We start from the raw sequence: 12,423 nt of genomic DNA, 5'->3' as shown, positions 1-12,423 counted from the left end.
AAAGATGGCTTGGCCACAATGGGAATGTAATTACAATTGCATACATAAAGCTCAGGGCATGAAAAAGCCATTGCTCAGATAACAGAATGACATTGCCTGTAATGCGGCTACAACATCTGGTACGCAATCAAAGTTCAAGTTGAGGGACTCTTCTGTATTAATGAGAATAACCTGTAGTTTGTATATTTGCTTCTACAATGTGAACAACAAAGTACCAACCAAAAAAATGAGCGCTGATGAATCAATTGGACAGCGTATACACTTTTGGAGGAAAAAGAATTGGAGTCATGGTCAGTGGCTCAATAATTTAGGTTAACGAGACTGTTTGCAACAAGTAAGCACACAGTCCTCCAGAAAGTGAGTTAGCTCAGAAGTATACAGCTTCGGGTCATTTCTGAAATGATCAACATGAGGTGTCGAGACAAAGTTGCAAGCCCTAACCTCATGTCCAGCCCTCCGCTGTTGTTTTATGAACGACTCCACAGATCCTGCAGGAATGACTCTGTCTGCAGAGCTGTAGATATATAATTGCGGACAGCTTGGTTGTCGTGCTGACAGTAAGCCCAAAACATCAGAAAGCCTCCTGCAATTCCACAAGAGGTTAGAAAAGTTCTTGCAAATACTCAACACTATACATATTCTGACATATGGCTGCTATATTGGTTTTCCTAAGATATATACACATTTCAAGGAAAAAGGATCCAAATCATATCCTTTACATCAACTACATATTTGCATACAGCCATACAGTAACAAATATGTGCATATATACTATATAAACACAACGTGCAAAGAGAAAAAGAGGAATTTGAGAACAACATCTTAACAATCACTCCAATTAATCAGGCATCTGGTTTCATTTTCCCCCCAAATAATAAAGCCAAAACTTTTTCCAGATAGACTACCTGTTTCCTATCCAAAACTAAACTAGACTGCCTAATACCAAGATAGATTACCTGTTCACTGTAGGAAGATTCAAAACCACCTCAAAGAACTTCTCCAAAACTAAAAGCAAAGCTGCCTCAGTTACTGCAGGTTTGGGTGCCACTACTTCCTTGCTGTCAACCAAAGCATCCATCCCTAACTCACTAGTGTCTGTGGTTCCTTTCGTTGCTACACTATGCTTTTTCAGTAAGGCTGCAGAGAAACCAGAAGCCCAGACCTACACAAAGACAAGAATAAGATTGATTAGACAGTCAGCAAAACAGAAATCATCAAAAGAAACCTGGGAAGCCAAAAACAACTAAAAAAGCAGATAACTTTCATGAAAGACTCAAACAGCCATTTGAAAACAGGAAAAGAAACAAAAAAGGTAACTGATAACTCATCCAGTCCCCAGAAAGAAATAGACAGGGTTAAAGAAACCGGACAACAGATAAAGGACAGTAACTGGAATGAAAGTGGTGGGATTCACAAGTACTGGAGTTTTAAGACTAATGACAAGGAACACTGAAGTAACAAGGAAAACTCAAGCTAACCAGCTCTGTAAAACAACATTGGGGAAGGTCTTGGTGTTAACTTCGGCTGTTAGAATATGATTAACCGAATTAAAGTATTGCATTACTAGTAATTTCACATGCAGTCGATTATAGTATTGCACCACTAATATACAGTAAAACATCATCCATATCTTGATACCAATGGTGACTTGGACCAAAAAGAAAAAGAAAAAAAAACATTGAGTATGTGATTGTAGATATGGTCTTTCAGTTTTTAGCAAGCATGAGTACAAAATCTGTGTTCTTTCCCAGTTGCAGAAGTGCTATTATCATTAACCTGCGGGTCAGGTGCTGCAACAGGTGCGGAATCCACAACGCAGCCCCGAATCCTGCCCATTACAGAAGGATCATGCTTCTGGAACTTCTCCAACATTACACCATACCTGTAACATGAAACCCAACAAACAAATGAAGATAAAATCTTAGACAAGCAAATCAGAGATATTAACATATCATATTGAGTTTATGCATAAAAGAGAGAGAGAGAGAGAGAGAGAGAGAGAGAGAGAGAGAGAGAAAGGGAAAGAATACTGACGTTAACCATCCGGTGTTGCTGAAAGTATGAAAAAGCAGGTTCTTTCCCTGCTCCTCTTCTAACCAATCAGCCAAATGAGTGACAAGCAGGTCAATGTGGTCTTCGACTTTACCACCAGGCTGGTATTTGAGAATGTCAGCCATGGGTAAAGTAAAGGTGATGACGTGAAACCCCTGGGAAGTATACCAGTCGGCATACCTCTTGAGATGCTTTTGCTTCGCGCCTAACCATCCCAGCAAAACGACCACAGTCCGCATCTTTGCAGATGAACAATCAGAGGTGCGGGAAACATCAAGAGCATTTGGCTCAGGCAAATGCCATGTGTAGGAGACGTCAGGGACGGAAGTGGATGATGATATTATGTCATGTTTACATGCAGCTGGGTTGGGCGCTTTGGCCAAGTGTGCAGAGTGATAGAGCTTAAGAAGAGCGGGGGAAGATGCAACCGAAGAATAGAGGGAATTGCAGTGGGAATTGGGAATTGGCAAGTTGATGGTGGGAACAGGTACTTGAATTCTGGAGATAAAGGAGAGGCTTGCGGCGAGCTTAGAAAGCGAAATGTCCGATGACAAAGTTGTCGTTGAAGTAGATAAATCCGAGGAGGAGTGGTTGGATTGGGATTGGGATTGGGATTGGTGAGAGGGCAGTATGAGGGAGAAGTCGGAAGAAAAAGAAGCAAAGCCAACAGCGGCGGCGGCGATTAGAGGGCGTTGAAGGATTCCAGACAAGGAACCCATGATGAAAATCTTAATCTCCTTCTCCTTCTCTTTCTCATGCCAATATAAACATAATAATGGAAGAAACAAGAGAGATTGGGAAAGCAAGCAAGCAAGCTGCAATGGGGGAAAAGTGAATTAAATATGAATGTTGAACAAGGAAGGAAGAGAATCAGAATTAAACACGCGAGAGAATTGAAATATCAGATCAGAATAATAATAATAAATGGAGGGCCAGGTATATTCGCGAATTGTTCTTACCTGGCTTGGGTTCCCTTGCGTTGAAGATCGGGCTGTCAAACGACGCCGCTGACAGCCCGACTATTCCAACGCGGCACCACCGACCAACAAACTCTCTCTCTCTCTCTCTCTATCCCCCAATTGTCTTTCTAAAAAGCACAAGAGATTTGCAACTCCCGGGGAGCTTACAACACCAACCAAATGATGCCACGTGTTTATCCTAGACGCGATAGCTTTATGTAGATTAGCTCTGCTCTCCAAGACAGCGGGAGAGAAAAAGACTCGTTTTATCCCCTGCGACGGTGACCCATTTGACAAAAATCAATTTCAGATTGAGAGAACAACAAACCCGAGTCCTCCGATTATATATACAAATTGATTGACTGATTGATAGTTCAAAATGAATTGAATTGAAGAGGATTGATTTAAAAAAAAAAAAATTTGTTGAATGAAGCTGAGAGATCGAGCTAGGGTAGGGTGACCTTGACCTGAATGTTGTTGATGAAATTGGTGATGAACTGTAATGGATACCAGCTACTCAATACTCTCTGCTCCTTACGCTCTGCAACACCAACCTCATTCATGTCCATACTAAATGTGATTTTACTTTAATCACAGTGCACCCAAAGAAAATACAACAACAACAAAAGAGAAGATATTTGTAGAATATTCCAAGACAATGCAGAATATCCCATCTCCATGAACAAGCTAGCACAAGTTCCGTATACTGTTGGTTTATACCAATACACATAATGCCATTGTCAGTATCTTTTCTTATGAATAGACTGACGGACATGGTTGAGAATATATGCCGCTGCATCACCATTCACCACTAGTACCCTAATTTCTGAAAAGCAAAACTGAATCATCTCATCATCATTGCAGACCTACATACAAACAAACTGTATTTCATCATAAAATCGTGTCGTGTCCAAATAGGCGGCTATAAGCTAACTCTCTAATTCTGCACGCAACAAACTAAATGTACCCATTAGCATTTCGCGCATCCAACAACCCTATCAGGGAAGGCAATCATCAAAATGAGATTCAACATATACTCTAAGATTCCAAATCACCAAATTCAATACGTAAGAGCCTCACATCCTGTTTACTACTAACTATATCATCATACATACCTACACCTACCTCATCCATTTCTATGTGGATATATGCTGTGTCAATTACTACACTACATGGCACTACTAGCTCGCCTTCATCACCAATTAAGAGATCACACTTCCCATATAGACCCTCTTTTGGACCTAAATTTAACATACACGACTTTGGAACTGACAATTTATGTCTGCTCCAACGGAAACCTTCCTGCTCCTTTGCAATCAATATCATGCGGTGTTGGCGACCCAAAAGTTGAGATACATACTTCATATCTCCTACAGCAAGGGCGCGGCGAACACGAGTAGATGAAACTTGTCCTCTGTCTTTTGAATCTGAGTTCGTGCTGATGGAGTGTTGGTTCTTGTCCATAACAGATTTTATGATGTAAGCCCCCATACCGTATTCTTCACACAACTTCACCAGCTCTCTCGCATCACCAGCTGCTTTATATCCAAATCGGTAGTTTTCACCTGCCACAATTAGCCATTGCAACCATTATTTAACACGTATATCAACTCCGGTATGCATGTTTGACTCATACGATGAAGGATACAATGATCTGCAATGCCCAATAAGTGTCTTGAAATAAATTTACCCGCCACAACCCCACGAACTCCAAACTCTTTCAATAACTTTTCAACAAATTCCCGTGGAGTGAGTTGTCGAACACTTGAAAATTGAATTTCAAACTCTGCAGGGACCATGTTACCACAATATGGAGCCCAAGTTGAAAGAACCCGCTTTCGATCACATTTGGCAACTATTGGAGCCCTGTTCAATTTACCAAGATAAGTTAACTTTGATGAATTTCTACCGAAAAACTAGAATATAGCAAGCAAACAAAGAAGTGGAGTTCCAATCTCATGAATTTGTCTCCCTATTGGAGCTCATATTAATAAACATCTTCTTCACCTCTTTACAACACAGTTTATTATTAATATATTTCTACTGCATAGAAGAAATCAGATAAAAGACTGAGAAACAAATTCAGTTCAGAGGACAGAGACAGATGTTCAATAGAGATGGCAAGGAGTCTTACCAACCTTCTTAATCTTCATCATTATTAAAAAGTGATTCTAAATAACAGGATTCTAAGGACAAAAGAACCAGAAAATACGAACTAGAAAAAAGGAAGGCAGTTCAAACAAATAATAAACAAAGAACGAGGGCGCACAGCTACAATACCTAGGTTCCCAACCCAGTACTTCTGCCATTCCAACAAATGATAAAAGAAATGGAGGTCCGACCTTTGAGGCTTGAATGGCAAGCTCTCGATGACCAATATGAAGGGCATCGAATTTTCCCAGTGCAACTATTCCTCCTAGGAACGATACCAAAATAAAAGAAACAATAAGTACATGGCTTAACTAAGCAGATGGTTATACCAATTATAAATTTTCAGTACAGAAAGCACATATGGAAAGCCTAGACATCTATAAAGAAAACTTAGTGAAAGAATGTTAGGATTGCAGCGATACAACTTGCTAAATGACCGAAAACACTTGGCAATATCGGAATGGTGCAAATGAATCGAAGGAGAAACTTCACAAGACTCGAGAGTGTTCTATGTCTATAAAAAGGATATGCGTTGCAGTTACTTAGGTATGAGAAAGCTTGTTGTACTATACTGATTTTGTATTAGTTTCTGCTCAGCAGTTGGTTAATTGATTTTAAAATTGAGCTTAGTAGAGTACTTTGAAAGTGGCGTCTCTAAGTTGTCATGAAGCTACTAAAAGAAGTGTGATAGAGTACTTGATGAATCAGCTAGGAGTAATTTCATCGACTGCAACACACAAAAGCGTTCGTACAGATAGACTAATCCTATACTTGCACAACTTAGCAACAAGTTTCTTTATACAATGTGACGAGCATGCTGGTGAACAAATGAAACAGGGAAAGAGGTGGGAAGAAAGAAACCTGCGACTGAGGACAATACGTCGGAGGGAAGCTCGCGGTCGTCTTCTTGTTGGCTTTGCAAAAGAAAAGGAATCAGAGGTTAGACCACATACAAATATATATATTGCATGTGAAGGATTCAACATCAAAACCAAACCATGATAAGCACAATTGAATCAATTGATTTACGCTGATCCCTACATTGTATCTGTCCATGGAATCAATAAGACTACAAACATTATCACCCATTCTGGGTTACTTGCTGCCCCACAAGTCTTAAGAAATACATAAAAATAAACAAAGTTGTCAATTTCATTGTGTGATGAGTATCAAAATAAGATGAAAATAAATAATTGGAAAGGTTGAATGGGAATAGGGGATGGAGGAGTGAGTAATTCAAGTACCTGAAACAGTGGGAGAGTGTAGGAATGTCGGGGGGAGACTTGGAATGAATGATAGAGCGTAAAGACGAGATTCTACGAGCAGACAAGGGTTTGAGAGAGCGTCGTACTCGTAGCCCAGCGATTCGAGTACCCAATCCAAAGCCAAAGACGAACCCAAAACCAAGTTGGGGTTGGTGGTGGTGGCGGTGGCGGAGGTCGCAGTCTCGCTGACGTAGGTGATTCGAGAGACGAGAGCCACCACCACTCAACATTATTTGCTCTTTCCCTCAAAACTCAACCCACTCGCTCAAAAGTCGAAACTCACAACAAAACCTTTTCAACATTCGTCCCCCTTCTTACTTCTTACTTCTTACTTCTTACTTCTTACTTCTTACTCTCCTCCTCAGCCCAACTTTTAGTAGTCACCGCATTTTTGCTGTTTTCTTTTTCACTTTTTCTTATCTCCCATGTTACATTTCTCTCTCCTTTTTTTTTTTTTGCTCCCTCGGTTATTTGTTAGTATTCGGATCGAGGCAGTAAAGACAGATTAATCCCCACTATAGGCATATGAACCCGATTCGCCACAAACACATGAATCCAAAGGCCAATCTAGGCACAAACCAGTGGGAGTTGAGACTCAAACAGTATACATAGGGGTTTCATATTAGGCTGCTCAACCAACTTTATTTAATTATAAAATGGATATGTTGAAGGATATCGACATAATGTGTGCCTCTTCAAACTAGGGTTTAGAGTTGTAATAGGAAAGTACCCTAAGTATACTAATTGTATTCCGATTCTGTTACCTTTTGTGTACTCTGTAAACTCCCTATATAAAGGGCTCCTATTATCAATAATAAACACAATTCTATTCTCCTACAACACGTTATCAGCACGAGTTCTAACCCTAGCTTCAGAAAAAAAAAAAAAAAAAAAAAAAAAAAAAAAAAAAAAAACCTCTTTCTTCTCTGCCGCCAACCTAAAAAAACAAGAAAACAAAAAAAAAATTTGCGAACCCGGCCTCCTCCCCTGCAGCCTACACAAACCCGCAAGCTTTCTGCTTGCTACCGCCACCACACCAGCAGCCCACGCTGCACAGACGCCCTCCTGCGTCGCTGCCCTTGCAAACCCAGTAGCCCAGCCCATTCGGCCTCCTCCCCAGCGCCCCCACGCCCAGACGCCGCCACCCGCTGCTGCTTTTGCGCACCCGTCTGCAACCCAACTGCGTACCAGCCCGCCGAGTGACGCTCCCCCGCGCACCAGCCCGCCTACTCGCTCCCTGCAGCCGCCTGTAACCTGCCCGAAGCTGCTGCCTATCTTGCACTGCCCCCGCCACCTGCAGAAAGAAGAAGAAGAAGAAGAACAGAGGAAAGAAGGAAGAAGAAGACCGAAAAAAGGAAGAAAAAAAAGAGAGGGACCCGGCCCGAAAAAAAAAAGAAGAAGAAAAAAGAGAAGAGAAGGCTGGGCCCGAAAAAAAGAAGAAGAAGAAAAAAAAAAGGAGAAGAGAAGGCTGGGCCCGGAAAAAAAAAGGGAAGAAGAAGAAAAAAAAGGGGGGAAGGGAGAAGAGCAGCCACCAACTGCCAATTTCCGACAAGATTCCAACTACACGCCTGCATCAACACGCGCGTGTCTTCAAGTCAAGAACAATCACGTAAGTTTTTATAATTAAGGTTGCTGCTTTCTTGTATTTAAATTCCTTTTATTTTATGCAAATATTGGAATATATGTTGCCCAATGATTTTGAGTACTTAACGAAGCAGAATTGTGGGGATTCACGCTTAACGAACTAAGAGTGTTCGTATGAAAAAACGAACTAAGAGTGTTCGTATGAAAAAACGAACTAAGAGTGTTCGTGTGAACTAAGAGCGTTCACAATGCTTGGACTAAGAGCGTCCGTAAGCATCAAATTGTGACCATATTAAAACATCATTGTTGGTCTAATCCAAAAGAGATTCTTGGAAATTGATTTCTTAGTAGCATAGCTCGGAAATCTTATTATTTTAGTTTTCGTGGAAGTTTAGCTCCGAAACTAATTTATCTTCTCTTCTTATTTTCAGGATGTCGAATGAACCTAGACTCGACTTTCCCATGCTTGACTTAACAGGCTCGGATTACCACAGTTGGGTAACCGATGTTGAGAACCATCTCACTTCAAAGGGAATATTACCCATAATCCAAGCACCTAACCCGGATCTTATGTTCAACCGAATATCTACAAAGCATGCTCAAGCAGTTATCTTGATGCGACGCCATATGGACAAGGCACTCAGATTGGAGTATATGTCGATCAAGGATGCAAGAGAGCTATGGGTAGCGCTAGAAGAGCGTTTTGGCAATGTCCAAGATTCCCTCCTCCCTGACTTGAAGGTTCAATGGAACAATCTGCGTTTTGCTGACTTCAAGTCTGTTGCTGAATATAATTCAGAAGCTCTTCGCATACAGTCCATGTTGAAGTTTTGTGGACAACCTGTCACAGAGCAAGAGCTAATTGAGAAAACTCTCTCCACCTTCCCCGTTTCAGCCATTGTGGTATCAAAGCAATACCATACTGAAGTCAATGCTGGACGGATCACGAGGTTTCATAAGCTTATCAATATTATATCTGTAGCCTAGAAACATGATAACATACTCGTGAGGAATTATAATTTAAGGCCCATTGGAACTAAGAGCGTTCATGAGGCGAATTATAATGCGCCCAAAGGAGGGCGCAAGGAGCGGTACCCTAAGAATAAGGGATATGAGGGACGTATGAGTCCATATAACCGCCCTAACAAGGAAGGAAACCGCAAGTTTGGTGTGGATACACGTGGTGGTAATCCCACACGTGGGAGAGGTGGTCGTGGTGGTGACACCAACCCTCCTAGGGAACGCCCACAAGGTGCACAACGTGCACCTCAATTAAAGGGAGGCAACCGCAATGATGAGTGTCATCGATGTGGATCAATTGAGCATTGGTTCAAGCAATGCAAGGCAAGTGAGGAACTAGCTGAAAGATACAGGGCATATAGGGACCTGAGAGAGCAAGAAGTGTACCTTGCAGAAGAAGAAGAAGATGGTGGAGATGTCAATCTCACCATAGAGGACTTCAAAGCTGAAGATGAAGTGCACATGGATGCAACAGACTTTGATTAGATTAGTCATTTTTATTTTTCCGAGAACTTTTGTAATGGCAATTTGCCTTAGTCAATAAATGACAATTATATTAACTCTTTCTTATGTGGCGGACCTAATAAAATGTGATGTCTAGGAAAGTCATTGAGATTATTGGTACTTAAGAAAGCCTTGCTCCACCAACATCTCTCTCTACTTCCCTGGTCATATTTGATTGGAGTTACCAAATGGATAGAGTGACTACAATGTGTCTTACTTTGATTTTATTTTGGATTAGACTTTGGAAACTTTGATGTAATCATTGGCTATTAATAAAGTGTCAATTCTTTTACTTAATGTCTTGGACATACCTTAATTCGAACTTTATTATATAAGAGCCAATGGTTTTCATGTGGAAACACATTATGAGAATGGACAGAGTTCCTTTGCATCACCTCTAATGACTACGGACGTGAACGAGTATTAGAGAAACTTATGTGTCGCTCTAGTGGGTTGTATGCAACCACTATTTGAGTTATTGAATCCAACTATGTCATGAGAGACGACTTATGGGATTTTGACACATATAGGCTTTGACATGATGATCCGTGTATTAAAGACTTTACACGGACATCCATTTTCAGAACGAAGAAAAGTAAGAACCAAGAATTGGTTCGAGGAGCTGCACATGCGCCTCATGGCGCCATGATTGTGCAAAGACAGGCCATACATGGCCAGTGCCGCCTACCCCCTGCGGCAAATACATGGCATTGATGCCATAAACTCCTCTCTCTAATTCTCAAGTCTATTGTGACATTATGGCTTAACCAAAACCTTTATTGGTTGATTATAAAGCCCATGTTTCGTTCTGTAAAGCCTGTTATTTAGGATTGAGACCATCCTATGCAAAGGAGATTGAGGAAATAATTCCATTCTCACAAAGAATCTAAGGGAATTCTATGGATTTGATCAACCAACTTGCGGACCATATAGATGTTTTATGGTGTTGGTTGATACGCAAACACGCTGGTCACGTGTTGGGCCATTATCCACTCGTAATGCTGCTTATACTACACTCCTAGCACATAACATATGGCTACGGGCTCACTACCCAGATCATCCCATTCAGTCAATTTGACTTGATAATGCTAGAGAGTTTACATCGACAGTTTTCGATGACTATTGCATATCATTGGGTATTGATATCAAGTATCATATTCCCAGGTACACACCCAATTGGTCTCGCGGAAAAGCCACCATTAAACGACTACAATGGTAGCCCGGACATTGCTAATGCTCACCAATATTTCCGCTTGGGTTATGCAATAACGCATGCAGCTATGCTAATTCGTCTACGACTCATAGCAGCCACTCAACTTTTATTTGCGTTACAGCTAGTGACTGGGTTCGAGTTTAATATCTCGTATTTATGCATATTTGAGTGTGCGGTTCATGTGCCAATTGCGTCGCCACAGCGCATCAACATGAGTCATTGCAACGAATGCATATATATATATATATATATATATATATATATTTGTTGGACATGAGTCTCCAACTATAAGTTCGCTATGTAGAACCCTTGACAGGCGATCTCTATTTCGCTGGATTTGCGAATTGTCACTTTGATGAGACAGTCTTCCCGTCGTTAGGGGGAGATTAGAACGTCAATGTTCAACAGGAACGACAGGAATTGTCGTGGTCTGTCCCCACTATGTCTCATCTTGATCCCCTAAAAGTGACGAGATCACATATACCTGCTGCAAACATGCCTGCAAGGATTGATGTCCCCATAAGAGGACATGGTGCCACCCAGAGAAGATGGGTACTGCACCACTACCATGGATGGTAGTATGGTGACGCCACAAAGGTGGCATAATGGCGTCATAGGCCATGGGTTCCGCTAGAGAGAGTAGGAGACCCATAGGTTCGATGGATTCTCGCCCTAAGAAGAGAGCGAGTTTGGCACAACTTGATCCATTGATCATTGATACTCATAATCCGTCTCATGAGAATATTTTGGATTGTGGTTATGTCCAAGAGACATCGTTGGGGGACGCCTCAATGATAGAACCAATTCCTGAAAATATAGAGATCTCTACGAACTACACTAGTGTACATGAGGACGTGGAATTATTGAGGCCAATGACATTGAACCTTACTCCGTTGAAGAATGCCAACGTAGAGAAAATTGGCCTAAATGGAAAGATACGATCCAGGTTGAATTGGATTCACTAACGAAGAGGAAGGATTTCGTGCCTGAGATGCCAACACCTCCTAACATAAAACCTATTGACATTAATAGGTCTTCGTTAGATAGCGTGATGAGAAAAGGAGATGGTAATCTCGCCTTATGGCGCAAGGTTTCTCACAACGCCCTGGAATCGACTACGAGAAGACATATTCTCTCATAATGGATGTCATTGCACTCCACTACCTTATCAGTTTGGTAGTTTCCAAATAACTGAACATGCAGCTTACGAATGTGGTCACTATGTATCTCTATGGGGATCTAGATACATAATATAATGAAGGTTCTTGTGGACTTTATTTACCCAAGTCAAGTGGCTCTAGACCACGGAGCGCATTTACAACGAGGTTGAAATGCTCACTAAAATGACTACTTGATTGGGAAGGGATATGATGAACTATGCCCACGCGTTTCCATGACAAGTTCCGAATTTGCAATTGTCGCGGTTTATGTTGACAAACATAATTGGAACCCTTGAGAGTTAAGGGAAACCGCTGAACACCTGAAATCCGAGTTTGAGAGGAAGGACCTTGGGAGAACACGGTTTTGTCTAAATTCAGAACTTGTATACCGTGTCAAGAGACATTTTGATAAAGTCAAAGATGCACCATGGTCTTCCGTAGTCTTGGCCCTAAAAGGGATCCGTTTCGTCCCAGGGATGATGACGAAGACGTGTTAATAGCGAAAGTGCTTACTT

The 12,423-nt window shown here is 41.3% G+C and overlaps 2 protein-coding genes across 2 annotated transcripts; both read right to left on the bottom strand.

Annotated features, from left to right (window-relative positions):
• Window positions 1-117: 117 nt before the first annotated feature.
• Window positions 118-3,726, bottom strand: LOC112200194 (transmembrane protein 53). Its single transcript, XM_024341216.2, has 6 exons — window positions 3,479-3,726; window positions 3,012-3,284; window positions 2,035-2,867; window positions 1,777-1,882; window positions 957-1,162; window positions 118-583 (listed from the first exon to the last, which is right to left on the bottom strand). Exons 3-6 carry the CDS (start codon window positions 2,769-2,771, stop codon window positions 313-315), a joined length of 1,320 nt encoding a protein of 439 aa, XP_024196984.1. The 5' UTR covers window positions 2,772-2,867; window positions 3,012-3,284; window positions 3,479-3,726; the 3' UTR covers window positions 118-312.
• Window positions 3,727-3,952: 226 nt separating this feature from the next.
• LOC112200196 (FAD synthetase 2, chloroplastic) lies at window positions 3,953-6,709 on the bottom strand. The gene is made up of 5 exons (XM_024341219.2): window positions 6,407-6,709; window positions 6,024-6,076; window positions 5,292-5,427; window positions 4,702-4,877; window positions 3,953-4,576 (listed from the first exon to the last, which is right to left on the bottom strand). The coding sequence occupies exons 1-5, from the start codon at window positions 6,655-6,657 to the stop codon at window positions 4,050-4,052; spliced, it is 1,143 nt and encodes a 380-aa protein (XP_024196987.1). The 5' UTR covers window positions 6,658-6,709; the 3' UTR covers window positions 3,953-4,049.
• Window positions 6,710-12,423: the final 5,714 nt, after the last annotated feature.

The sequence above is a fragment of the Rosa chinensis genome, chromosome 4, assembly GCF_002994745.2.
Source record: "Rosa chinensis cultivar Old Blush chromosome 4, RchiOBHm-V2, whole genome shotgun sequence".
In the NCBI taxonomy this organism is placed as follows: Eukaryota; Viridiplantae; Streptophyta; class Magnoliopsida; order Rosales; family Rosaceae; genus Rosa; species Rosa chinensis.
Note: the sequence above shows the minus strand (reverse complement) of the source record. Positions and strands in the feature narration are given on the sequence as shown.

Coding starts and splice junctions, on each gene's coding strand:
- LOC112200194 (XM_024341216.2), bottom strand. CDS start 2,771: ATGGGTTCCTTGTCTGGAATCCTTCAACGCCCTCTAATCGCCGCCGCC. Junction 1,883..2,034: donor AGCAACACCGGATGGTTAAC/GTCAGTATTCTT, acceptor TTCATGTTACAG/GTATGGTGTAATGTTGGAGA. Junction 1,163..1,776: donor TTGCAGCACCTGACCCGCAG/GTTAATGATAAT, acceptor GTCTTTGTGTAG/GTCTGGGCTTCTGGTTTCTC.
- LOC112200196 (XM_024341219.2), bottom strand. CDS start 6,657: ATGTTGAGTGGTGGTGGCTCTCGTCTCTCGAATCACCTACGTCAGCGA. Junction 6,077..6,406: donor ACACTCTCCCACTGTTTCAG/GTACTTGAATTA, acceptor TCTTTTGCAAAG/CCAACAAGAAGACGACCGCG. Junction 4,577..4,701: donor AGTTCGTGGGGTTGTGGCGG/GTAAATTTATTT, acceptor TAATTGTGGCAG/GTGAAAACTACCGATTTGGA.